The sequence below is a fragment of the Microchirus variegatus genome, assembly GCF_963457635.1.
Source record: "Microchirus variegatus genome assembly, chromosome: 1".
NCBI lineage: Eukaryota > Metazoa > Chordata > Actinopteri > Pleuronectiformes > Soleidae > Microchirus > Microchirus variegatus.
The window spans coordinates 45,277,345-45,305,084 of record NC_139802.1 but is presented as its reverse complement, the minus strand read 5'-3'; the positions used below and the strand labels follow the sequence as shown (position 1 = coordinate 45,305,084).

Below are 27,740 nucleotides of genomic sequence, written 5' to 3'. Positions count from 1 at the left end.
TGCAGCGCAGCGAGGCTCCAGCTGTTGGGAAACAGCTGCACACGTCAGGTTTCTTCGACAGTAAACACATTCCTGGCTGCAGCTCGGGGAGGTTTTTCCTGTGCTGTGGGTTTGGAGGGAAGACGCCGAGAGGACGCATACGAGAGGACACATACGAGAGGACGCATGTGAAGACACACGGAGAGGACACGGACGTGAGGACGCATTTAAAGACACAGTGAGGACAGAGCGGTGAGTTTTGTCCATGTTTATTTCCCCTCTCTTGTATCCGTGTCTGTAACTCACTCACTCGTCTTTGCTCTCGTTGTTGACTATGTTGTTGTTTATTATATACGCTCTCTTCCTGTTTCTCTGCCAATAATCTGATGGAAAAACCACACACACACACACGACTGAAGACGTTAGCCTGCGGTTGATTTTATCAATAAAAACAACATTTGCTTATAGCATATGGAACAAGAAAACAGGAAACGGATGATTAATGTTGATGTGAATGACATAAAAATGGAAATAATGTCATAAACTTGATAGAGTGCTCTTAGGAAAGTGAAATTACAAAATTTAAAACAAATAGAAGTGTAAAATAACAATTTTTCATAATCATTTTGAGAGTTTTTTTCATCTTAAACCTGATTATTTTCTCCTTTCGTTCATTAAAAATTAATTTGACTGCTTGTTTAGTCGAGAAAATGTATGAGACGTGCACAACAATGACAGTACAATTAAATTAAAGAGAGATTTAAATTACATACTTACAACATATTATAAAAGTGCATTTAAGACACAGTTATATATTTTCTATGTGTTTGGAGTGTAGGCGTCGTCTTTATTTGTCTATAGTAAATCACCAGACGTATTTTTGTCAATAAACGTATGGATTAACTGACGAAATGATGCGCGTGTGACGACACGTTGTGTAGATTTAATCCCCCGGTTGTGTCCCGTCTGTCAAATAATCCAAAACGAATCCAAAACGGCAGCTTTAACGTACACGTTTGTTGATGACGGTCTGTTTTTTATTGCCGTGTGTCGCATATTGTGCCTTTAAATGACATCTCGTAAAGGGTTAAACATTAAAAAATGTCAATTTAAACGTAAGAGGAGGAAAAACGGCGGCGTTTCCTCTCCGCGTTCAGATGCTAACGACGACGACAGCAGCCGCACGTTTTAAACACTTGGTACTTTGTTTTTGTCTCTGTTTTCCAGTGGACGCTCAAAACAGTGGACAGTAGTGTCCTCAGTGTCCTCAGTGTCCTCAGCTGTGGGGTTCATGACCCTGACTGTGTCCCAGTCTCGTCCTCCTGCACCTGCTTATCTAAACACAGCTGGAGTTTAGTTTAGTCTGTTGGTGTCTGGGAGAGTTTTCTTTATCAGTGTGAGACAAACGGACGGAGACGTGGGAACTCTTGTGTGTGTGTGTGTGTGTGTGTGTGTGTGTGTGAGTGTGTTAACGATGTTTGTGTAGGACGAAGCGTTGCCGCGGTAATCTGCGTTGCGCTGCGTTCAGGTTGGCACATATTTCATGCGTTTGTAGCGCGTGTTGACGTTCGCAAGTGCGTTCTATTTACGCCGGAAGTCGGGTAGCCGTTGTTAGCAAAACCAGTCGCTAACAACGTGGTACTTCGCTCACAAACACATCGGTTCTATGTGGACGACCGATTAACCAGGAGTGTCTTTATGAGTGGCAGCCATCTTGGAACAATCCTATGTTTGTGTTGGACGAAGCGTTGCCGTGGTAATCTGTGTTACGATGCGTTCGTGTTAGCACATATTTCATGCGTTAGTAGCGCGTGTTGACGTTCAACGGTGCGTTCTATTTACGCCAGAAGTAGGGTAGCCGTTGTTAGCTAAACCAGTAGCTAACAACGTGGTATTTCGCTCACAAACACATCGGTTCTACGTGTGCGACTGATTTACCAAGAGTGTCTTTATGAGTGGCAGCCATCTTGGAATAATCCTATGTTTGTGTAGGATGAAGCGTTGGTAATCTGTGTTACGCTGCGTTCAGGTTAGCACATATTTCATGCGTTGGTAGCGCATGTTGACGTTTGCAAGTGCGTTCAACGGTGCGTTCTATTAACGTCGGAAGTCGGATAGCCGTTGTTAGCAAAACCAGTTGCTAACAACATGGTTATACGTGGTATTTCGCTGACAAAAACATTGGAGCAACGCGTCTACGGATAAAAATTAAACGGTTCTAAATGTGTCTTAATGAGTGGCAGCCATCTTGGAATAATCCTATGTTTGTGTTGGATGATGTGTTGACGTGGTGATCTGTGTTGCGCTGCGTTCAGGTTAGCACATATTTCATGTTGTGTGTTATGCGTTCCATTTATGTCGGAAGTCAGAACTTGGACGCAAACGTATCCTGGGTTAGCCACTGGTAGCTAAACCAGTCGCTAACAACGTCGTACGTGGTATTTCGCACACAGAAAACATCGGAGCAACGCGGATAACAATGAAACGGTTCAACATGTACGAATGATTTACCGTGACACAGATATGCTGAACAATGCGATTAACGGTAAAAACGTGCGATTAACGGGACTTCCAACTAAGAACTTGGAAATTTCCGACTTCCGATTTAAAAAAAAAAAAAAAACAATCAAGAACTTGGTTTTAAAACAGCGATACAGATCCGTGGCGCAACGATCGCTCGTGTTAGCTCTTAGCATAGCTGTTAGCCATGAATAATTGTAGCTAACCTGACTTTTTACCACTTTGTACAGCGCTAAGATTTTTTTCTTTTTTTTTCAATTTCATTTTATCAGTAACTTAACTAAATTAGTTTGAACGAAGAACTGGCGTAAAACATCGTAACTTAAACGTAAACGTAACTTCCTAAAGATACGTTTACAACTTAAATAAATAAATAAAAAATAATAACAATAATTGATGTGATTAAAATCAAATAAGAAGAAAGAATGTTTTTTTAAAAAGGTGGAAAAACTCGTGTAGGAAGTGTCAGAGGTGGGCGGAGTCATCTGCTCCCTGTGTTTTATTCCTTGAAGCGGGAAAAGTGTTGCGTTTGTGTGGGCGGGGCAGTGGGCGGGGCCTGGGCGCTACTGTGCAGAGTGCAGTGAGAAACTCACATTCTCCACATGTTTCCTCCACAGCTCAGCAACATGATCTCCTCCTGCTGCTCCTCCTCCTCCTGCTGCTGCTCCTGCTCCTCGTTCTCCTTCTTCTTCTTCTTCTTCTTCACTGCTTTAATCCTGGCGTCGTCTTCACAGGAAGGTTTGTTGACTTCACTTTGTTGTCTTTTAAAGTAGTAGAAAAAACACACAAAAAGTGGCGATCGTTCATGTATTTTTTTAAACCCGTTTGCTGCAGATTATGTTGATTTATTATGTTTAAATGGTTTGGAATCAGGGGGAAAAACGTGCACGTGCAGCCTTATTTGTTTAGTTTAAAGGCAGCAGGAGGCGCTTCATATGAGAACGTTTAACGTGTTGCACAACAGCCGACGTGCCGAGCGGCCAACGCTTTTCCAGTGAAGTGGCTTCCCAGGAATTCTGGAGAGCCACTTCACTGCTGAACAATGACACGCTGTTTACACACACACACACACACACACACACACACATTCTTGTACTTGATGCATACTGAGGACCAGCATTTCCACTTTATAAATCAACACAATTACAAATATCTACTTCATGAATGACATCTATAAAGAACTACTGGTTGCAGCACCATAAAATGTCTGCAGGTGGAGCCCCAGAGCAAAAAGAGCTGGAAAACTTCAAAAGCGTCATACTATACTATGTCGTCCAAAATTTTTACCCAAAATTTTTGTTCCAAAAAAAACAAAACAAAACAACGTCTTACTTTACAATGTTGACCAAAAAAAACAACATTTTAACCAAAAATTGTTGGTCCAAAATTTTAACCAAAAATTTCTGGTCCAAAATTTTAACCAAAAATGTTTGGTCCAAAATTTGACAAAAACGTCCTACTATACTAGGTCGTCCAAATGTTAAAAAGAAAATTTACCCATCATTTTTGTTCGAAAAAAAAAAAAAAAAAAAAACGTCGTACTATACTGTCGTCCAAAATTTGACAAAAAAATTTTGACCAAAAATGTTTGCTCCAAAATTTGACAAAAACGTCATGCTATACTATGTCGTCCAAAATTTAAAAAAAAAAAAATTTACCAAAATTTTTTGGCAAAAACGTCAAACTAGACTATGTCGTCTAAATTTAAAAAGAAAAAATTACCCAAAATTTTTGGTCCAAAATTTTACAAAAACGTTACACTATATACTATATCGTCCAAATGTTTTTTGGTTTTTTTTACAAATTGAGCATGTTATAGCAACCAAAGGAAGTGATTTCAATGAAAACAAAGTGAGGACCGGCCAAAATGTCCTCACTCCGTAAAAATGACCTCACTTTGATGGTTAAAATCCCTCACTGGTCCTCAGTATGCCACAAGTACAAGAACACACACACACACGCACACACGCACACACACACACACACACAGAAGCAGCCCCTCCTTTAGAAAACGACACAACGGCCGTCAAGTGTTTACATCCACACGTACCTTTTTTTAAAGACGCGACAACAGCGTTGCTTTCGTTTAAACATTAAAGTCGTGTTGCGTAACGCGTTGCGGTCGGGGAAACGTGTGGACGTGTTCCATTTCGTTCCCCCGGCTTCATTCACGACGAGTTTTCCCACCTGCAGCAAAACAAAAAAGGGAAGGAGACAAACAAACAACACAAAACAAACAAAAAGCTGCTTCATCGCCGTTAATTAGAGACGGATTCTTTTCACACAGACTTGGCAGCGACTTCAAGTTCATTATAATGTTTGTCGTTATCGAGGAAAAATAGCCTTTAAAGGTCGTTTTACGTCCAAAACGGTAACACAAAGATATACAAGTATATATTTAATTATTTTCTCACCTTTTATATCCCTCTCTATTTATATTTACATTGGCGTCCAATCCCAGTTTATACAAACAACTAATAATGAGATATAACAGTAGTGTAGTTTAATGAGGAGCAGAAACAAACATTTAAATGTGTATAAATGCAGTATTGACACACAGGTCTATGAACTTTTCTAACAGGAAACTGAGGTTTGTAAACCACTCACTCTCCCACACCAAAGCCCATAGAGAAAATCAGTGATTTTAGCTCACAGGGGACACAGGAGCTGCTGGTCTACTGCTGCCTCGTGTGGTCACTTTGCGTCACTGTGTTAAGTCTAAATGAAATATTTTAAAAGCCGAATTTTACAGAATAAGACATTGTAAGTTAGTGATGGAGGCAGCAGAGGATCAACAACTCCTGTGAACTCCTGTGTCTCTGTGATGTTAAAAATCACTGGTTTTCTCTATAAGCTTTGGTGCAGGGAGAGTGAGCTAAAATAAACCAGGTTACAACATCATAGAGTGAAGCCAGTGTAGATATAATCGTCCTTATGTCTCTGTTGTCCCTGGTTACAGGAGCGTTTTTACTGAACATGTGAGGTTTTAAAGTACCTCATTGAAAACCACTTTAAAAAAAAAAACATCATCCCTTTAATCTGCTTAGGTTTCCTGACGGGGATGAGTCGTATTTTCACTCTTCACGACAAAACCATGAAAAATTTTGATGTTTTTTTTTCTCTACAAAACACAAAAAATATTATGATCAAATTACCCAAAATGTTGACAAAAAATTACTAAAGTTTCCCCTTTTTTGAATAATGTTACAAAAATAGTGTTACAACATTTTGACGTTACAAAAACAAAAAAGCAAATTGCCACAATGTTCTAAAAGCATGTTGCCAATGTAAAAAAATAATTTTATAGAAAAAACAAAAAAAAATTATTACGAAATTTTCACGTTGGAAAAGCATGGTGCTAATGTCACAGAAATATAACAAAGTAGCTGTTTTACGAAATCATGACGTTAAATAAATATGTCGCTAACGTCGCAGAAGTTATTCGGAAACGTTTTGTAAAATGCTGTAACTTGCATAATACGTGCTAGCTAACGTAACAATTTTTCTTCTTCAATCTTTTTTTTTTTCAAATACTGTAAGATGTTGCCAACGTTACATAAATTTAAACTTTTTTGTGAAATCTGTTAGCTTAAAGTCTCGCAAAATGTTGTCGCAATTTAAAAAAATTTTTTTTATAAAATATTTTTTTATTGATCTAGAAAAACAAGTTTAGTCAATTAGATTGCGATAAATTAATTAGCATCATTATTTTTTCGCTGTTGTTTATCTGTTGTTGTGTGAGCAGAGCAGCAGAATAATCAGTGCAGTGAAAACACAGAGAGGATGAGGCGTTTCCTCCTGAGAGCTCAGTGATTGATGTGTGAACCTCTGTAAATAACCATCGTGTGTGTGTGTGTGTGTGTGTGTGTGTGTGTGTGTGTGTGTGTGTGTGTGTGTGTGTGTGTGTGTGTGTGTGTGTGTGTGTGTGTGTGTGTGTGTGTGTGTGTGTGTGTGTGTGTGTGGAAGGAAAACACATTAAAGGCAGCTTCCCACAAACAAACACACACACAAACAGAGGGCGATTATTATTGTTAACTTTGTGAACATTTGCGTTTGTTCTTTAAAGGAAATGAAGTGGAGCAGCTACTTCCTGTTGCCTTTTAAGGACAAACACAGTAAAGCAGCAGCAGCAGCAGGTCACTGTGTTTCCTGACTTCTCTAAAAATAGATCCGTGATATAATTAGGATCATTTATTGTTTGTTTTTTTATCCTCTTATGTTTCCATGTTTTATTTCTCCCCGACGTGCAGCACTTTGTTGTTTTTGTAAAACTCCTTTTATAAATAAAGTTGGATTGAATAACTGTAAAAAAATATGCTTAAATAAAGTTGTTGTGACTCTAACCCTTTACCTAAATGATGTCACTAAAGTTACGAAACGTTGTCTCGTTTTAACCCGTCACCCAAATGTTCACGTTACAATAACGCGCTAACAAAAAAAAACACTCAAATTATGTAAACGTTTTTTGCGAAATTTCGGAATAAGTCCTGCGTGTATATATAAAAAAAAGAATTCTCGACACGAAAAATTAAAAATCTTAAATTCAACGTCCCGGAATGACTGGAGTGATGTAGCTCCCCCTTGTGGCAAAGATGAATAATTGCAATTATTTTATTAATGATAATAATAATGATAATAATAACAATTTACCGAGATGACTGTACGTGGTTGTTTTTTATTGCGATAACAAAAATATGCAATTAGAGAAAAATAAATGCGTCAAACAAGGACGCACAAGTACATCAGGTTAGCCGCAGATTAGCCGTGGCAACATGTTTACGGATGAAAAGTCTCTAAATCCACCAGGACTCTAAATATTGGAGATTAACGCGTGTTTTCAGGCATTTTTCAGTCTTTTTAACTGATCTACAGTTACAGTACAGTCATTTTGTCAGGGTTTATTATGTTTGTAAAGTGTAAAATTGCTTTAAATTTAAAAAAGGGTCATACCTTAAGCAGCAGGACTTGTTTTAACAACGTTTTAGGTCCATAAAAATGTCCTTTATTTAACCAGGCAAAGTCTCATTAAGATTAAACCCGGTTTTATGAGCGACGCCTGGTTCAATATTGACTCAGGAACCTCGTCTGAAAACCAGGTGGAACCAGCAGAGTCCATGTGAAAACACAGTAGTTTAAATTAATGGATGTTAGTGTGTCAGTCAAACGTGCGCGTGTGTGTGTGTGTGTTCTTGTACTTGGGGCATACTGAGGACCAGTGAGGGTTTTTAACCAACAAAGTGAGGTCATTTTTACGAAGTGAGGACATTTTGGCCGGTCCTCACTTCGTTTTCATTGAAATCACTTCCTTAGGTTGCTATAACATGCTATACTCAATTTGTCAAAAAAAATAAATAAAATTTTGTCATAGTATATACGACATAGTATAGTATGACGTTTTTGTCAAATTTTGGACCAAAATGGTTTTTTTTCAAAAAAAAAAATGCAATTTTTTTTTTTCAACTTTTGGATGACATAGTATAGTATGACGTTTTTGTCAAATCTTGGACCAAAAGTTTTGGGTCCAATTTTTTTTTTCAAATTTTGGACGACATAGTATAGTATGACTTTTTTTGTCAAATTTTGGACCAAAATGTTTTTTCCCCAAAAAAATGTCAATGTTTTTTTTGTCAAATTTTGGACCACAAATTTTTCGTCAATTTTTTTTTTTAAATTTTGGTCGACATAGTATAAGTTTTTGTAAAATTTTGGACCAAAAATAAAAAAAAAAAAAAAAAAAGTTTTCCAGCCCTTTTTGCTCTGGGGCTCCACCTGCAGACATTTTATGGTACTGTAGCCAGTAGTTCTTTGCAGATGTCATTCATGAAGTAGATATTTGTAATTGTGTTGATTTATAAAGTGGAAATGCTGGTCCTCACTTTGTCAGCAACCCAGTCCTCAGTATGCAGCAAGTACAAGAATGTGTGTGTGTGTGTGTGTGTTTCCTCTCACAGGTCGCGAGTGAACTCGGCGGCAGCTGCTGAGCAAACACGGGCGCGCTCACTCTGACGCACGCCGTCCGCCGTTTACGGTCGACTTACTCCTGCTCGCTGTCGTTTGTTGCCGTTTTAATTTAACGTGGCGGCGGTTTGGGTTTCATCACCTCGCTGTGTCGCTCTCTGTCACGTCTCTGGGTTACGTTTCCCACCGTGAGTCACAAACATACTTTGCATAACTGGGAGTCAAATTGATTTTTCCTTTAATCCTGAGCTCAGCTCAGTTCTGAGCAGCGTCTATGGTAAACAGGTTATTTTTAACCCGCTCTAACTTGAGCAGCTAAACAGGGTCAAAGGTAGCGTCGCCATCGCGTCTCTCGCTCGCTCGTCCCGACACTTCTCAGTATTGTCCTCTGGCTCGAGCTCCTGTTCCTCTTGTTGTTGTCGCTCCTCGGAAAACAATCAGCGACTTATTAAAACCTCCCACAGCTCTCCTTTTTATTTAAAGGGACAGTTCATTCACACTAAAGCTGCGGTATGTAACACTAAAGCTGCGGTAAGCAACGCTAAAGCTGCGGTACGCAACGCTTAAGCTGAGGTCCGAAACGTTAAAGCTGAGGTACGCAGCGCTAAAGATGAGTTACGCAACACTAAAGCTGAGTTACGCAACACTAAAGCTGTGGTACACAGCGCTAAGGCTGAGGTACGCAACGCTAAAGCTAAGGTACGCAACGTTAAAGCTGAGGTACGCAACACTAAAGCTGAAGTACGCAAAACACAAAAGCTGAAGTACATAACACTAAATCTGAGGTACGCAACGCTAAAGCTGAGGAACGCAACGCTAAAGCTGAAGTACGCAATGCTAAAGCTGAGGTGCGCAACGCTAAAGCTGAGGTCTGCAGCGCTAAAGCTGAGGTACGCAGTGCTAAAGCTGCGGTACGCAACTATAAAGCTGAAGTACGCAACAATAAAGCTGAAGTACGCAACAATAAAGCTGCGGCAAATAACGCTAAAGCTGCGGTACGCAACGCTAAAGCTGAGGTATGCAACACTAAATCGCTATAGCTGCGGTACGCAACGCTAAAGCTGAGGTACGCAGCACTAAAGCTGTGGTACGCAAGGCTGAGGTACGCAACGCTAAAGCTAAGGTGCGCAACGCTAAAGCCGAGGTACGTAACACTAAAGCTGTGGTACGCAGCGCTAAAGCTGAAGTACATAACACTAAAGCTGAGGTACGCAACGCTAAAGCTGAGGTACGCAACACTAAAGCTGTGGTACGCAGCGCTAAAGCTGAGGTACGCAACACTAAAGCTAAGGTATGTTCTTCGTGAAAACACAAACGACGTAACTGTGTTTGTTTGCTGCAGCTGTCGTTTGAAAAAACGCCCCCTGGAGGAAGTCTGACTTTATAAATATAAAACTAATCACTTCCTGTTTGCAGAACAAACAGTGGGGGGGGGAGCCGCTGGGGGGGCCGCTGCTCCCCCCCCCCGTTTGCTCTTCATAAACAGAAACGACGTAACATCAGGTTCTGTTAGTCAAACTCAATAGGATGTCGCCCCCTTCAGGAAGTCTGAGTAATGACCTGAAACACCGTGATTTCCTCAACGCCACGTAGCCTCCACTAATTCATCGTAAAAGAATCGCGTTTATCTCGACAAACTCGAGTTTTTTTTTAATTATTATCGATTTAATTTTCCCCCGAAGCGCTTCTTCGCATTTTCAGTTTGTCGACTCATTTTTCATTAAGCAAATTGTGTCATCGTACGTAAATACGATGCCGGTTATTGAAACATCCGTCTTTAATATTAAAGTATGTGTACAATGTTTGTATAATGGTGCGTTCCAGATGTAGTCGGAAGTCGGAAATTGCGTATAATGTCTCGATATCTTACTCGGCAACAACCGAAAGGTTTTACAGACCGAATAAACAAGACTTTAACGTCCGTACCTATGGGAGAATTCAAGCTTTGGGGAAAAATTTAAAATGTAAAATTAAGGATTAAAAAAAACACTGACGTGGAGAATTGAAGCTGTTGCAATTTGTGGTTCAGGGAAAACAAAACTCGGTGACAGGTCGTCTCCGTGAACTCTGCTGCTGCAGTTTTCTGTTGAACAGGAGTCAAAGGACTTCCAGGAAGAAGAAGAAAAAAAAAATGCTGATGTTTGCCCTGCGGCCCGAGCTGGAGTTAAATGACACGTATTATCATGTTCCCGCTGAGCTGCAGCATGAGTCACAAGCATCTGTGGCCCAGAAAAGAGAGAGTTAAAGAAAAGGGAAAGAGAAAAAAAGCTAACCGCATCTTTGTGGGATGGAAAGTGATCCGATGTGACATGATGTTATTGTGTCTCGGTCCCCACAGCAGCAGCAGATGTCGCCCAGAGACGGCCCCACCTCACCGGCTGCGTCTCCACCAACATGGAGACGTTCCGCTGCACATGGAATGTCGGCTCTTTCCACAACTTGTCCGATCCTGGACGACTGCGCTTGTTCTTCTACAACAAAAAGTGAGAACGGGGGGGAAAAATTCAGTGGTTTCTGTGCTTTCCAGGAATAAACCAGGGTTTGCTTTGACAATGTGCAGAAAAGAAAGTGCAGTTCTAGAAGATATTCATGCTAAAGATGTTGGGGCAGCTCATTGACTGCGCCTCCATCATGGTTCGGTTCGTTTTGGTACGGTACGGTATGGTTCTGGAATGGTAAACCCCAAGGTCAGGCTTGGCAGAGTACCATTTTACTCCCTAGAAAAGGGTGCCAAAGAATGGAACTGTTGGGGCAGCCAATAATATGCTGTGTTCCATCATGGTACGGTCTGGAATGGTAATAACCCCAAGGTCAGAGGTTGGTAGCTTACCAAGTGAAGGGTTTCAAAAACGGATCGGTTGTGGGTGGCTATAGTGGTACCATTGCTAAAAGAAACTCATACCGTACTGTGCCAAAATGAACCATTCCAGTAAAAAAAACCAGGGTTTGAAGGCTTTGCTTTGACGATGTGCAGAAAAGAAAGTGCAATTCTAGAAGATATTCATGCTAAAGATGTTGGGGCAGCCCATATTCTGTGTTTCCATCATCGTGCGGTTCGTTTTGGTACAGTACGGTATGGTTCTGGAATGGTAAACCCCAAGATCAGGCTTGGCAGAGTACCATTTTACTCCCGAGAAAAGGGTGCCAAAGAATGGAACTGTTGGGGCAGCCAATAATATGCTGTGTACCATCATGGTACGGTCTGGAATAGTAAAAACCCCAAGGTCAGAGGTTGGTAGCTTACCATTTTACTCTGGTACCACAAAGGGAAGGGTGCCAAAGTACGGATCGGTTGTGGGTGGCTATAGTGGTACCATTCCTAAAGGAAACTCATACCGTGCTGTACCAAACCGAACCATTCCAAACACGAAACATGAGTTTAGCCAGGCAGAAAGGGAACTTGTGACCAAAGGGTTGCCAGTTCAAGGGGATTGGGTACTCCTAAGCCAGGCACCCCGTCAACCCTAACTCATTGTTAATCGAGCGCTCTAAAATTGACCCCGCCAATCATCCACTGTGGCGCCCCCGAGAGAAAGCAGTCCTCGCAGACCTCCGCTATTTTACTCTGGTACCCCAAGGGAAGGGTGCCAAAGAACGGATCGGTTGTGGGTGGCTATAGTTGTACCATTTAAAGGAAACTCATACCGTACAGTACGAAACGGAACCATTCCAAACATGAAACACGACTTTCGCCAGGCAGAAAGGGACCTTGTGACCAAAGGGTTGCCATTTCAAGGGGATTGGGTACTCCTAAACCAGGCACCCCGTCTCCCTTACTCACTGTTAATTGGACACTCTAAAATTGACCCCTCCAATCATCCACTGTGGCGCCCCCAAGAGAAAGAGAAGCCAAATCATGTTATAAATGTGCAAAAGAAAACAAATTCAGTGTCTAAAAGAGCCGTCCGTCCCTCTCTGTGTCCTCGCAGACCTCCGCTCACTTCCCCCAAAGAGTGGAGCGAGTGTCCCCACTACAGCACCGAGCGGCCCAACGAGTGCTTCTTCAACGAGAACCACACTTCCATCTGGACGCTGTACAGCGTCCACCTCCGCTCCGGGGACGGCGACGTCCTCTACGACGAGACCTTCTTCTTCGTCCAGGACATCGGTGAGTTTGCCGCGACCTGGTTCTGGTTGAGGGTTCCCCCGTCCCGTTTCCTGTGAATGCGACGCCGTTTTAGGAACGCTAACGTTAAGGCATCTTTTCAAATTTGGCACGTTTACTTGGAGTCGTTACCCATAACCCTTAAGAGAATGTTTTCTTTTTAAATCTGGCAGAGGGGTTCACTTGGATTGGAGGGTGAACTCATAAGATTTTGGTGGCCAAAAGGCCTTGTGAATCAGATCTCCTAACCCTTGAGAGAATCTTCAAGTTTGGCACAAACGTTCCCTTGGATTCAAGGATGACCTCGTTCGGTTTTTAGGTCTCAAATGTTAGCACTCTTGCCTTTGCAGCAAGAAGACCCGGGTTCCTGGGTTCGAGCCCCGTTTGGAACAACTTTGGAACAAGGGCCTTTCTGCAAGGAGTTTGCATGTTCTCCCCGTGTGTGCGTGGGTTTTCTCCGGGTTCTCCGGCTTCCTCCCACAGTCCAAAAACATGCGATATGGGGATTAGGTGAATTGGTCACTCTAAATAGAACGTAAGTGTGAGAGTGTGAGTGAATGGTTGTTTGTCTCTATATGTGGCCCTGTGATGGACTGGCGAACTGTCCAGGGTGTACCCCGCCTATCGCCCAATGTCTGCTGAGATGGGCACAGCACCCCCTCTGGTGGAGGATGAAGCGGTAGATAACGGATGGATGGAACATTCACCCTCGTGTGTCACTCCACAGTGCGACCAGATCCACCGGTGGACGTGCAGTGGTCGCTGCTGAACGCGAGCTTGACCGGAACGTTCTACGACATCATGCTGAGCTGGGAGCCGCCTCAGTCGGCGGACGTGGGGACGGGATGGATGACGCTGCAGTACGAGGTCCAGCACCGCGACGTCGACTCTGACCAATGGACGGCAGTGAGTTCTCGTTTGTATTTTAGATTTTATTCTGCTAAGAGATTTTATTTGCTCAGAGATTAAATTAAGGGTTGTTGTGGACTGATTTGTTTGACGCTAATCCGCCCGTTTCAATCATTTCAATCGTTAACTAATGTTCGGTTGATGCCGCGACCGTTTGGCGTTTATGTTTGTTGACACGACACCAAACTGATCGCTAAGGGTTTGATAACCTCAGGAGACGTTTATGCTGCTTTTCAGGTCGACCTTGTGAAGAGCACTCAGCGATCCCTCTTTGGTTTCCAAACCAACGTCAACTACGAGGTGCGCGTTCGCTGCAGGATGCTCAGCGTCGAACACTTTGGAGAGTTCAGCGACTCGGCGTTCGTCCACATCCCGTCCAAAGGTGATCGCGCTAAAAACCTGTAGTCGCACAACGTTTATACCATTTGAAAGCTATTATTTTTGAACAAACAAGTTCGATATAGCCTATATTACTTAACTTTAATAAGATCTTCTGATCCTTTATTATTATTATGTGAGTAAATAAGTGTGTCCTTGTCCTCTCAGGGTCAAGTTTCCCGGTGTTGGGTTTGCTGATCTTTGGTGCCTTGTGTTTTGTCGCCATCCTGATGTTAGTTCTGATCGCGCAGCAGGAAAAGTAAGTTTTAATTTCTATTAAAAATAACACCACGTTTTTATCTGTGAAGCTTTGAAAAGCTTGGTCTTATTGAGGAAAGTGTATTTGTTGCTCGATGGTGTCACTTAACCTCTTCTTCGCGGTTGCCCCCGATACCGGGGGCAGCGTCAGACGCAGCGACAAAAGCGTCGTAAAACCACGTCTAACTTTAACAAACACAGACATGCTGCCCTCCCACAGAAAGGTCAGAAACTCAGCTAAAAGCTCATATAAACCATTATTGTGTTCACCAAACACGGCTAAAACACCGACAGATCAAACCAGCAGGAGCCTTTACATCTCTTTACTAAAACCTCTGTAATTTCACTCTGCTTCACTTCAGCAGCATCAGACTTTGCACAGCTCATGTCCACATGTTGTTACATGACCTCCATGTGTTTTTAAGCTCCTACTGCATATTTTAAAGGTGATATTTACTTTAAAATGCAATATTTTTTTTAGGCGAGGAGAAAAAAATCCTTCAGTTATGCTGTGTTCCATGTATATTTACTCTGACACAGTGGCATCTACAGTGAAACTTACACCTCTGGTCGAATCTCACGAGTCTTATCTGTAGTTTGATACCAAGATAATCCACATAGAGCTTGTAACTGTAGAGATTTACTCTATTTAGTTTGGGGATGTCATTTTCGAGCAGGGACTCCAAAAAGAGGGTCAGGGAAGAAGTGGTTAAACGGTACAGTCGTCTGCGTATATGTGTATATCTGCAGTTATATTCACTTTAATGATCATTTTTCAGGTTGATGTTGCTTCTCTTGCCTCCTGTTCCTGGACCTAAGATTAGAGGGATTGATCCTGAGCTCCTGAAGGTAATTAGACGGTTGACCAGAGACTGTTTTCATGTTCTCTCGACGTACAAAAACTCGTATCACGGTCCTAAACGTCTTCAGAGGAGGCAGAGTTAAAGACTATAACCCCGTTTTCCTCTTCTACCCCACAGAAGGGAAAGCTGAGGGAGCTGGCGTCCATCTTGGGCGGCCCGCCCGACCTGAGGCCGGAGCTGTACAACAGCGACCCCTGGGTGGAGTTCATCGACCTGGACATCGAGGAGCAGAGCGACCGGCTCACCGAGCTGGACACGGACTGCCTCGTGGACCCTTGCCACCCGTCCGCCGACTGCTCGCCGCTCTCCCTCGGCTTCAGGGACGACGACTCGGGCCGAGCCAGCTGCTGCGACCCGGACCTCCACGTGGACTCGGAGGTGTCGCCGTTTCACCCTCTGGTTCCGAACCAGACCCCCGGCGGGGACGTCCGGGACCCTGATGCTCGAGCTCCGGGCAGGGAGGCTTTGTACACCCAGGTGAGCGAGGTGCGGTCGTCCGGCAAGGTTCTGCTCTCGCCCGAGGAACAGTCCGAAGCGGAGAAACCCACCGGCAAAGGCTCGCTGAAAGAAAAGAGAGATTTACAGCTGCTGCTGCTGGAGAACACGGACCACAGGGGTTACACGTCGGAGCTCAACGTGGCCAAAACGTGCCCGCGGTTGTCCTCGGACAACCCGAGCGTAACCCGCCAGACGTCGCCGCCGCCTCGCAACGAGTCGTATTCCACCGTCGCGTCCATATCTGCTCCCGTCTACACGGTGGTGGAGGGCTTCGACCGAGAGAACAGCCTCGTGCTGACGCCAAACTCCCGCCCCGCCATGCAGCTGATAATCCCTAAGGACGTGCCCATGCCAGGCGGATACCTGACCCCTGACCTTATAGGGAGCGTCACGCCGTAGATCGAGTGAAACAAGAAACAAAAGGGAAATAAGACGAGAACAGAACAATGATATGGTTCATTTCTGGCCACGATAGGACAAAAAAAATAACCCCCAAAACATCCCGGAAACCTCAACCGACCACGATCTGATCTGACCAGACTGATCGGACGTCGTTAAAGCAGGATTTTTACCCTGATTTAACAGCTTTCGGAGTCATTGTGACGCTCAAATGTCTTGTTGTGAGGAGTTTGGAGGCTAACAAACACAGAAATGCTGCATACCCACAGAAAGGTCAGAAACTCAGCTAAAAGCTCATATAAACCACTCTTATGTTCACCAAACACAGTTAAAACACCGACGGATCAAACCAGCAGGAGCGGGAAAAAAAAACGCCTATACATCTCTTTACTAAAACCTTTGTAATTTCACTCTGCTTCATTTCAGCAGCATCAGACTTTGCACAGCTCATGTCCACATGTTGTTATATGACCTCCATGTGTTTTTAAGCTCCTACTGCATATTTTAAAGGTGATATTTGCTTTAAAATGCAATATTTTTTTATGATATGGTTCATTTCTGGCCACGATAGGACAAAAAAAAAAAAAAACCCAACATCCCGGAAACCTCAACCGACCACGATCTGATCTGACCAGACTGATCGGACGTCGTTAAAGCAGGATTTTTACCCTGATTTAACAGCTTTCGGAGCCATTGTGACGTTCAAATGTCTTGTTGCGAGGAGTTTGGAGGCTGCCTCCGCTGCCCCCTGCTGTCTGTCAGCAGAAAAGCAGCCTTGCAAGATCAGGTGCCGCCAACCTCTGGAGTCTTGTGCGATACACAAATTGCTTCTACACTCGCATCCCCGGCAACGCACTGTCGTACTGTAGCATCGAAGCAGTGATAACCGGCCAAAACCTTTTTTTGGAGGAAGTGAAGAAGACGAAACTGAAAAACTGAAGCACGAAAACCAGACGCCGACCGGCCGGCGTGGACGTACGTGGCGCCACTGCTTGTGTTTGCCAGCTCTGTTGAAAACAAATTGACGCCGTTTGAGTTTCGGACGGTGTTGTAAAAAAAATATGTGCTCTCTAAAACTGTAGGGGGCGCTCCATAAAAGGGAAAAAAAAAAGACTAAAAGAAACTAAAGGTGAACCAGTGAGTCCTGAATAAGTTCTTGGGTTCGATCGCAGAAACCGCGTACGGACGTGGTTTGAGGAGGTTTCAAAGTCGTTTTTACACTAAGCTAGCGCTAACCGTACGGTTTGTTTTCTTCTTCGTAGCCGCGGCCGCCGCCACAGTATTAACGATTAATGATGACCGCGCCGTTTGTTTTTAATTCTAATGGTTTAAATCCTAGATTTATGTTACAGCAGATACTCTTTCCCGAGTAAGTCCAAGTCAGACTATCTACGATGGTTAGCGCTCAACGCTGTCCGCTTGAGATCGGATAAATCTGCCAATATCTTTAAATGGTTGTCTGTTATTTACCTGCTTTTGAATTAAGGCTTAGTGATACGGCTTTGGGATCTACTTTTTCCATTTGGACCGATATTGGGATTTGTTTGACACAATATAATTTGCCTTTACTGTCAGTCTTTACTACAATAAAATAACATGCACTACCACGCTAACCTTAGCTAAGACTGTTGTTAGCTTAGAGACTCGATGTTAGCGGCACTAAAACGAGCTGAGTCTGACGTTAGCGGCGCTAGAGTTAGATTAGTGTACGTTGTTAGCAGCGTTAGCGTGAATATTTTCCACACAATTGACCGTTTTAGTCGTACAATGACACAAACTGTGTTTACAACAGGAAGTGGGCGTGTCCGCGCATTTCTGCCATGTGTTATCAGGAAGTCACGTCCAACGTTTTATTGTTGTCGTTGACCTGAAATTTGTCACGGTTTTATTGCCCGGCCCTAAAGTGAACTAAAGCAGGCCGACTAAAGGTCAGAAGTCGTAAAAAAAAAATTCCTTTCATTTTTCTGTCATGGTTTCATTCGTACGACAAAGGGAAATATTCTTAACAAACACGTTAGCCTTTGCTTAGTTAGTAATCAGTCTTTTCATGTTGTTGCCGAATCACTAAGCAAAATAACACATCAGCTGTTTGTGTTGTTATAAATAAGGAAAAGGGAAATGTGTATATATATAGAGAGATTATATTGTCAAATACAAACAACAATTCTTCAGTTTGTTTGTTTTTTACGCATGAACTGATCAGATTTACATTTACATTTATTACATTTGACTGTTAAAATAAATAACATTGACTTTTCGACCATTTTTTCTTCTTCTGTCATGTGTAACTGTAACTATTAATGTTTGTTGATATTTTTGCTGAAGTCAAAGTACAGCAGCTTCATATTAGATAAGATAAAAATTAAAATAAATCTAAGCGAAACTTTATATATAAATTAAAACTGTGAGACGTCGGAAACGCAAACATTGTCAGTAATACACAGCGTAGCTACATGTTTACATGTTAAAAATTAAACAATACCATGTTTACGACTGATGTACTGTGATACTAATACTAATAATAGTGATTTTAACTGTAAAAGTAGCAGCGTTCCTGCACCAAATTCCGAGTTTTGACTACAAATGTTGTTTATTTTTCAATTTAATTGTATTTAAACTTGTACGTAAGAGGTAAATCATCCAATTGCACAAGCAGATCATTGAATAAGAAACAAACAATAATACAAATTTAAACTAAAAACATACAACAATAGTTTTGACTATTTTTTATTGTATTATATTATTTATGATATTGATTAATTTATTATTTTTACGTTTTCCTATATGTAACAAAAACCACTGCTTTGAAATTTAAATTTGATATAGTTTTGATAGCCTTCAGTTCTGTGAAGCAATGCTTTGAATTATAATCATAATAACAATAATAATAATTATCATTATTATTATTATTGTTATTTTGGCTGTATTTACCTGAATGAACCGCGATGTTTTAAATACTGTATTTTTTTCTGTGCACGAGCCACGAGCTGTTTCTAGCCGGTAGCTAGCAGCTAGCAGCTAGCACACGCGCTTGTGTCGTTTCTTATTTATTGAGACGTAACTTCGTGTTAATATTTATTCTTCATCTACTTATTTGAACTTTACAGCGTTAACACGCCAACAAGCGCCGCTATGACGTCACGCCGCGTCAGTTTGGACACGTTCGTGGAGGAGTTTGCGCAATTAGAGCAGGTAAGTGAGCTAGTTAGCTTAAGCTAACGTGGATTAGCCGTCGACGGGCTATATGCTGTAGCTAGCTCGGTCCGAGCTAGGCTAATCGGAGTTAAATCACACTTTTTTTGTCCTCGTTTTATGCGAGTTAATGATAAATAAACATTATAATAACTGTGGGTCTAGTTTGGCAAAGGAAAAAGAGGTTTATCTCAGGCTAACACTGTCAAAAACACTGGTTTTATTAAGCTAATTAATTAAAAAAACATTATTTTACAGCTAGTTCACAACTTATTTAATATTTTTCTGCATATCTTTTAAGCCACATGTGTGTACAGTACTGGGAATGTAGTTAAACACTGAATTAATCAGATTATACCGAAATAATCATTATATATGAACAATAATGGAAGCTACAATTTATGTATTCATAACAAAAATAATTGTGATTGACATTTTGGCCACAACTGAGTGTTTCTACGCAAGAAACATCCAATATTGTTTAATTTATATATTAATTTCTCCCCTGGAAGTACGCCTCATTAATTTTAGTACATAGGAAAACATTCACTATATTTTAATGTTGTTGTTTTTTTGTGTAGTGAATAAAAGTGTTTCCGATTCAACAGAAAATCATCGAGGTCAACGGTAAGAACAACATGTTGGAGGTGAACCTGGACGACGCAAACAGACTCGTCAAGTTCTACCTGAGCAAAGAGAAGATCCTCACTGAAGGTACTTATTATATATGTATTTATGTATGTATTTATTTTACTTTAAAAATCTACAGGTTTGCACTCAGGACACAGACAGGTGTGTCTGTGGGTGTTTGTCTCCATCTGCTGGTCAGTTTTTTACACCACACCACACTACACTGATTTGCGCAACATTCAAAGACGGATCATCAATAACACAGTAAAATAGTGGTGAGTCGGTCAGGTGGATGGTTTGTGCGGAGGAAACAGGAAGTGTCTGAGTCTCTGGATGAGGACGATTGAAAACAAGTCAATTGAAAATCGACTTTTAAGTCATTTTATAAGCTTTTTTGTGACGATCCTCGTGCTTTTTTCACGTGAATAGTTCCATTCTTGACTTGTTGTGTTACAGAGCGAGACGTCCTCCTGTCCACCGTCAACCGGCTTCAGCAGAGTCTGCAGGAGCAGTGTAACCTCAGAGGTGACGCCAAACAACTCTTATATCCACGTTTTATTATATTTTATTTAAAATGACCATCATATCCACTTTATTCCTACCTGACGTAAACCTGTTACACCTCAGAATGGAAGATTTCCTTGTCTTATACACGGTCAATTTTGCAGATACAATTATTTGTGTTCAATTTAACTCCATCTGTGTTTAGAAGTTAAATATAAATAGTAAAATTGACTCTTGGGGTTATTTTAACTAAAGTTGCGAACAATCTTACACGTTTTCTTTTAAATAAAACCCTAATAATAATATAAAGGGTCATGATAAGGTAAATAAATAAGAGATTGAGGTTATTTTCGACTTTATTTACTATTTTTATGGCTTTTCTGAAAAAAAAGGAGTGGGACATCATCACATTTATGTTATATTTTTATAGTAAATCAAGTTTCTGTGATTTTTCAGCTTCTTAAATGTGAATTTTTTCCGGTTTCTTTGCTCCGTAAAACACAGAAATCATTAAAAAACCAAAATTCCAAATTCCAGCCATACTTTACACATTATTGATGTATTATTGTACATATTATCGTATGTTTCAGTGGAGAACGAGAGACTGAAGAAGGACACGGTCGACGTGAAGCGACGCAGTGACAGAAGAGTGGAGGTGAGGACGGAACGGTCTTTTTATTTTTGTCCTGTTATGGTTTCTATGATGAAATAAACTCAAATGTCTTGTTTTTGTACACAAAAAAGATATTTATTTTGTTATATGTCGCAAAGAAAACCAGAAAATATTCACATTTAAGAAGCCTGAAAGTCAGAAAACGTACATTTTCTAATAGATTTTAGTGTCATTTGTCAGGATAATAAATAACTTTGAATTTATTTAATTTATCACCAAATAAAAGACGCTTCAAATGTACATTTAATGTACTTTGACGTATGTGTGTCAGGACAGCGAGGCCGAGGTTCGACGTCTGCTCGCTGAGAAAACAACGGAGGCAAACAGACACCAGAGGGCGCTAGAGGCTGTGAGACAGCAGAGCAGGAGGGAGGTGGAGGCAGCTCACAGGGAGACCTTCAGTCAGTGTAAGACTCTCATTCATTCACTCTCTCATTCATTCATTCATTCATTTAGCTTGAAACATTCATCAGTTTAGTGAATACATGAATAAATAAATCAGTCCAAAAAAGTCAAAAATCTGGTTTTAAGAAGTGATTTAAAAGACTTTAAAAACAGTCATATGCTGCATTATTGATTATCTCTTTTAGTCTGTGTTTTGTGACGCCTGTTATTTGTTTGTTTGTTTGTTTGTTTGTTGCCGTGGCGACAGTGGAGGCCAAAGACGCCGAGGTGAAGAAGCTCCTGCAGGAGAAGAACGAGGAGGTGGAGGAGGTGAAGACGAGGCTGAAGAACCAGGAGAGGGAGAAGCAGAGTGAGCTGCTGAGGCTGCAGATGGAGGTGAAGAAAACCTCAGTATTTACAAAGTTTAAAAAAAGTTTAAAATGGTTAAAGTTGCGTATTGACAAGAATTTGAGTATGAAAAATTACAATTTATCAAAAAAATAAGTATGTTTTAGGCTTTAAGATACAAATGGCTGAAAACCTGCTGCTAGCTAGTGGTCGGAGGCTGAATTACAACAACAAATATTTAAGTGTAGATATTCTTTTAGAGTTATTTACGTATTTAATTCAAAGTAATTTTATTGTATCTTCACAATAAACAAAGTAATCGACAGAGTTGAAGAGGTCAAGAGTCTCTACGGCTGAGTGTCCTCTTTCTTTTCCTTTCTTTTTTTTTTAACGTACACTTACGAACTTTATCGCTTGTTTTTGACAGTTTGGTGCAAAGTTAGCCAGAGTTCAGAGTTCAGCTCAGCTCGCTCAGCAGCAGCAGCAGAATCATGGAGGCTCCTCGTCCACGCTGATGCTTCCACAGAGCGTCTTCAAGAGGGTGAGGACACACACACACACACAAAGTCTGGTTTCCCTGACTTCAGAGGATGTTATGGCTGAAACAATGACTGGATTAACCTCTTCTTCCCTGACCCTCTTTTTGGAGTCCCTGCTCTAAAATGACATGCCCAAACTAAATAGAGTAAACCTCTGCAGTTACAAGCTCTATGTGGATTATCTGGGTATCAAAATAAAGATAACACTTGTGAGATTCCACCAGAGGTGTAAGTTTCACTGTAGATGTCACTGTGTCAGAGTAAATGTACATGGATGGAACACAGCATAACTGAAGGATTTTTTTTTCTCTCGCCCAAAAAAACATTGCATTTTAAAGCAAATATCACCTTTAAAATATACAGTAGGAGCTTAAAAACACATGGAGGTCATGTAACAACATGTGGACATGAGCTGTGCAAAGTCTGATGCTGCTGAAATGAGTAAAATTACAGAGGTTTTAGTAAAGAGATGTCTGGGCGTTCTCACTTTTGGCTCAGCTTGGCATCATCTGTGCCATTTGAGATTTCTTAGGTACCAAATTATTAAAAACCCATTTTATTTATATGTCACTACAGATCTAAAAAGAACTTGTTTTGAATTAAAAAAAAAAAGTATGATAACTCGCTCTAAATCGATGCTCCCTGTGCGGTGCGTAATAACAACTCTGTGGCTCTGCAGCATCTTCAGTTGGAAGTGTAGTTCTTCATTAGAAGTGGTTTTGTTCCGGTGGAAATAATTTGTTTTGAATAACAGCAAAGGTAAGACAACATTTCTGCTTGTATTTCCTGAAAGTCAGTTGTTGTTTTGCTCTTATTTTGGGGCTGGATCCGTGAATCTTGTTCGTAGAGTGATAAAAATTGTACCGCTGGAATCTGTAGATTCTCCGCTGTCCGGTCGACACGTGTTTTTTTTGTTTACATAATCACGCTGACGCTCCGGTGCCGCTTTTCAATGAGTGCGCTGTGACGTTTTTTTTTCGCTCCTGCTGGTTTGATCCGTCGGTGTTTTAACTGTGTTTGGTGAACACAAGAATGGTTTATATGAGCTTTTAGCTGAGTTTCTGACCCTTATGTGGGTATGCAGCATGTCTGTTTGTTATAGTTAGACATGGTCTTATGACGCTTTTGTCGCTGCGTCTGACGCTGCCCCCGATACTGAGGGTACGATTCATTCGAGGGAATCGATTCATTGAGAAAATAATGGACACATTAATCTATGATGATGATGCTAATCCTCATATGCAGCTTCTGTGACTCCAGGTCATGAGTCCTTGTCCTCTGTGTCCTCTGTCCTCCTCGCGTCCTCAGAAGCTTCAGTTCGTGCAGGAGGAGAAGAACAGGGAGATCTCGTCTCTGCGTCAGAGAATCAAAGATCTGGAAGAGAAGCAGAGAATCAGCTTCAGCAGCGACAACAACAACAACAACAACCGTCTGAAGAGGAGGAAGTTTGTTTAGACGTCGAGCTGCAGCTGAACAAAGTAACACAAGCATTTAAATAACTTTATTTAACGTTATTTCACTGAGTTTATCGTTCACTGTTGATGCTGTTTCACCTGTTTGATCGCAGGTGAGCAGAGACTAAGGATTTAATCCAATCAGACGTCTGCAGAGAGGAGTTAGAGGGTGAGAGGGTGAGAGGGTGAGTCCTGTTCCTGGAACCAAACCTCCTTTCATTCATAGGAAACAGAAGAAATCATCCAAACAAAGAACTCGTTAAAGTCTTACGTTCACACGTTTACTTCCTGTTCGTTTTACTCGTGTTCACGTTTGATAAAAACGACGCTGATTTAATCCCCATGATAAGAATTTGTCTTTATTGACTTCATGGATCGTCATGTAACCATTGATCCCGGTTTATTGATTGATTTTAAGCTCAATATCATTATTAACACAATCACTTTCTGTGGTTCATTGCAAAATGTAGCATATTATCGCATATTGTCCTTTAAAAATGTGGTTTTAATCGTCTAAACTGAGCGATAACTCGTTAATATCGTAAAAACTGGTAAATATTCAAAGACAAAAAAAACAAAATTAAAGTTACCAACTTTAAAAAACGCCGTTAAAACATTTACGAGGTCGTTGAATGCAACACGCGTCATTTCACGATTGCAGCAGTAAAAATACCACAAATATCATCATTTTAGGCTGAAAATCACCAAAGAAATAGACGCGTATTGTAAATAGGTTTGGTCTGAGTCCAGTTAAGACCATAAATGTCATTATTTTAGGCTGAAAATGACCATAAAGGTCATTATTTAATCTGAAAATTACCATAAATGTCATTATTTAATCTGAAAATTACCATAAATGTCACTATGACCATGAATGTCATTATTTTAGGCTGAAATTGACCATAAATGTCATTATTTAATCTGAAAATTACCATAAATGTCAATATTTAATCTGAAAATGACCATAAATGTCATTATTTTAGGCTGAAAATGACCATAAATGTCATTATTTAATCTGAAAATGACCATAAATGTCATTATTTAATCTGAAAATGACCATAAATAGACAAAATTGAACTGTCACTTGGACACTTTTGGCTCGGCTGTGGCTCACAGGGACGACACACCTGAACCAAGAAGCTCCGCCCCCTTCCTCCCTCCCTGAAGAAGCGCTGGCCTCATGCTTTGTAATCTCTTAATCTGCTGTGTGTGCAGCCACAGAGATAATCTAATCCCTCTGGGAACATCAGAGCTCACGCTGTTACGTAACACAAGAGTCAGAAGAGTCACAACAAACTAAACTAACACGAATCGTCCTCTCATACGACACACACACGGACGCACAGTTTGTTGCGTGTTTTTGTTTGTGTCCTCTCGTCTTCTCGTCCTTTCGTCCTCTCGTCCTCTCGTCCACGCTGAGCTGACGTTGGACGTTTGAAGGGATTGACACTGACCTGAATTAACGCGGGATTACACCTCATGACACCGCTCTAATCCCAGAAGAAGAGTCTGAAAGACGGAGCAGAGGTGAAGGAAGCTCGTGTCTCACGTGTGTGTGTGTGTGTGTGTGTGTGTGTGTGTGTGTGTGTGTGTGTGTGTGTGTGTGTGTGTGTGTGTGTGTGTGTGTGTGTGTGTGTGTGTGTGTGTGTGTGTGTGTATCCTCGTCCATCACTGTGGAGGACACAGGAGACGAGGAGACGATGATGAAGAGAACTCTTCTCTCTCTCCGTCTCCTCATGAGTCCACGTTTGAATTATAATCTGTGGATTTGATTTGATGCAGAGCAACAATCTGGAAACTTGGTAAGAAAACTTCCTCTTTTACCTTCTTTTATTTCTTTATTCTGATCCCTGACTTTACCGTTTGGCTCAAATCTGACCTGATTTCACATCTGACGGCAGTAAAAATACCATAAATATCATTATTTCAGGCTGAAAATGACCAAAAAAACCACACAAAAATTTCATACATTTTAATTCTTTATTGAGGCTGTTTTCAGTCAAATGTTGACATTTGACAGCAGTAATAATGCCATAAATATCAATATTTTAGGCCAAAAGTGAACAAAAAATACACAAAAATATAAACTAGCCTTCAGTGAAATCATTATTGAGGCTGTTTTGAGTCTAATTTAATCTGATTCCACATCTGACAGCAGTAAAAATACCATAAATATCATTATTTCAGGCTGAAAATGACCCCAAAAAGACACAAAAATATTTATAAGCTTTTAAGTTTTACACTTTTGTACATGTGTGATACATTTTAATTCTTTATTGAGGCTGTTTTCAGTCAAATTTGACCAGTTTTCACATTTGACAGCAGTAAAACTACAATAAATATCAATATTTTAGGCCAAAAGTGACCAAAAAACACACTAAAATATGAACTAGCTTTAAGTTTTACACTTTTGTGTATTTGCGATACATTTGGATTCATTATTGAGGCTCATCTGGGTCCAATTTATACCCATTTTGGCATTTGACAGCAGTAAAACTACCATAAAAGTGACCAAAAATACACAGAAATATAAACTAGCCTGCAATTGTACACTTTTGTACAAGTTCAATACATTTTAAATCGTTAATGAGGATTTATTGAGTCAACTTTTCACCAATTTTGACATTTGACAGCAGTAAACATACAAACAATTTAATTTTTTGAGGCTAAAGTTGATCCAAAATACACATTTTACACTTTGTGTACATTATTGAGGATGTTCTGGGTCAAATTTGACCCATTTTGACAATTGACACCAGAAAAAAACCCTAAATATGATTGATTTAAGCCACAATCTGATTTGGGGTCAGTTTTCACCTGTTTTGACATTTGACAGCAGTAATAATATCGTAAAAAATAATTCATAAAGACTGAAAGTGACCCTTAAAATACAAAAAAAACATAAACTAGCCTTCAATTTTACACTTTTTTTACAAGTTCAATACATTTGAAATCATTATTGAGGCAGTTTTTGCTCAAATTTCACCAATTCTGGCATTTGACAGCAGTAAAAGTACAATAAATGTTATTTTTTTAAGGCTATAATTGATCCAAAATACACAAAACTTGAAATATCTTCTATTGTTACACTTGTGTACACATTTGCACACATTATTGAGGCTGTTTTGGGTCGAATTTGACCCATTTTGACAATTGACACCAGAAAAAAACCCTAAATATGATTGATTTAAGCCACAATCTGATTTGGGGTCAGTTTTCACCTGTTTTGACATTTGACAGCAGTAATAATATCGTAAAAAATAATTCTTAAAGACTGAAAGTGACCCTGAAAATACAAAAAATACATAAACTAGCCTTCAATTTTACACTTTTTTACAAGTTCAATACATTTGAAATCATTATTGAGGCAGTTTTTGCTCAAATTTCACAAATTCTGCCATTTGACAGCAGTAAAAGTACAATAAATGTTATTTTTTTTAAGGCTATAATTGATCCAAAATACACAAAACTTTAAATATCTTCTATTGTTACACTTTTGTACACATTTGCACACATTATTGAGGCTGTTCTGGGTCGAATTTGACCCATTTTGACAATTGACACCAGAAAAAAACCCTAAATATGATTGATTTAAGCCACAATCTGATTTGGGGTCAGTTTTCACCTGTTTTGACATTTGACAGCAGTAAAAAATAACATCGTAATAATATCGTAAAAAATAATTCTTAAAGACTGAAAGTGACCCTTAAAATACAAAAAAAACATAAACTAGCCTTCAATTTTACACTTTTTTTTACAAGTTCAATACATTTGAAATCATTATTGAGGCAGTTTTTGCTCAAATTTCACCAATTTTGGCATTTGACAGCAGTAAAAGTACAATAAATGTTATTTTTTTAAGGCTATAATTGATCCAAAATACACAAAACTTTAAATAGTTTCTAGTTTTACACTTGTGTACAAATTTGCACACATTATTGAGGCTCTTCTGGGTCGAATTTGACCCATTTTGACAATTGAAACCAGTAAAAAATACCTTAAATATCATTGTTTTAGGCTGAAAATGAGCCAAAAAATACCCTAAAACCTAAATAATTTGAAGTTGCATGCTTTCTATATACAGATATATATATATATATATATCTCAGTCCTGTAAACTGCGTCACTAACTGTCGTCCTGCAGCAGCG

General features: G+C 40.4%; 2 protein-coding genes across 2 annotated transcripts; both read left to right on the top strand.

Annotated features, from left to right (window-relative positions):
* The first annotated feature begins 152 nt into the window (after positions 1-152).
* ghrb (growth hormone receptor b) lies at positions 153-18,085 on the top strand. Its single transcript, XM_083890745.1, has 9 exons — positions 153-231; positions 3,117-3,237; positions 10,796-10,940; positions 12,387-12,565; positions 13,290-13,468; positions 13,709-13,853; positions 14,018-14,108; positions 14,887-14,956; positions 15,088-18,085. Exons 2-9 carry the CDS (start codon positions 3,126-3,128, stop codon positions 15,865-15,867), a joined length of 1,701 nt encoding a protein of 566 aa, XP_083746871.1. The 5' UTR covers positions 153-231; positions 3,117-3,125; the 3' UTR covers positions 15,868-18,085.
* A 914-nt stretch (positions 18,086-18,999) lies between these two features.
* On the top strand, positions 19,000-23,735 carry ccdc152 (coiled-coil domain containing 152; the record flags this gene model as incomplete). Its single annotated transcript, XM_083910146.1, has 9 exons — positions 19,000-19,059; positions 19,668-19,773; positions 20,146-20,214; positions 20,784-20,848; positions 21,138-21,273; positions 21,519-21,646; positions 22,026-22,139; positions 23,446-23,615; positions 23,705-23,735. The coding sequence occupies 8 exons, from the start codon at positions 19,000-19,002 to the stop codon at positions 23,590-23,592; spliced, it is 825 nt and encodes a 274-aa protein (XP_083766272.1). The 3' UTR covers positions 23,593-23,615; positions 23,705-23,735.
* Positions 23,736-27,740: the final 4,005 nt, after the last annotated feature.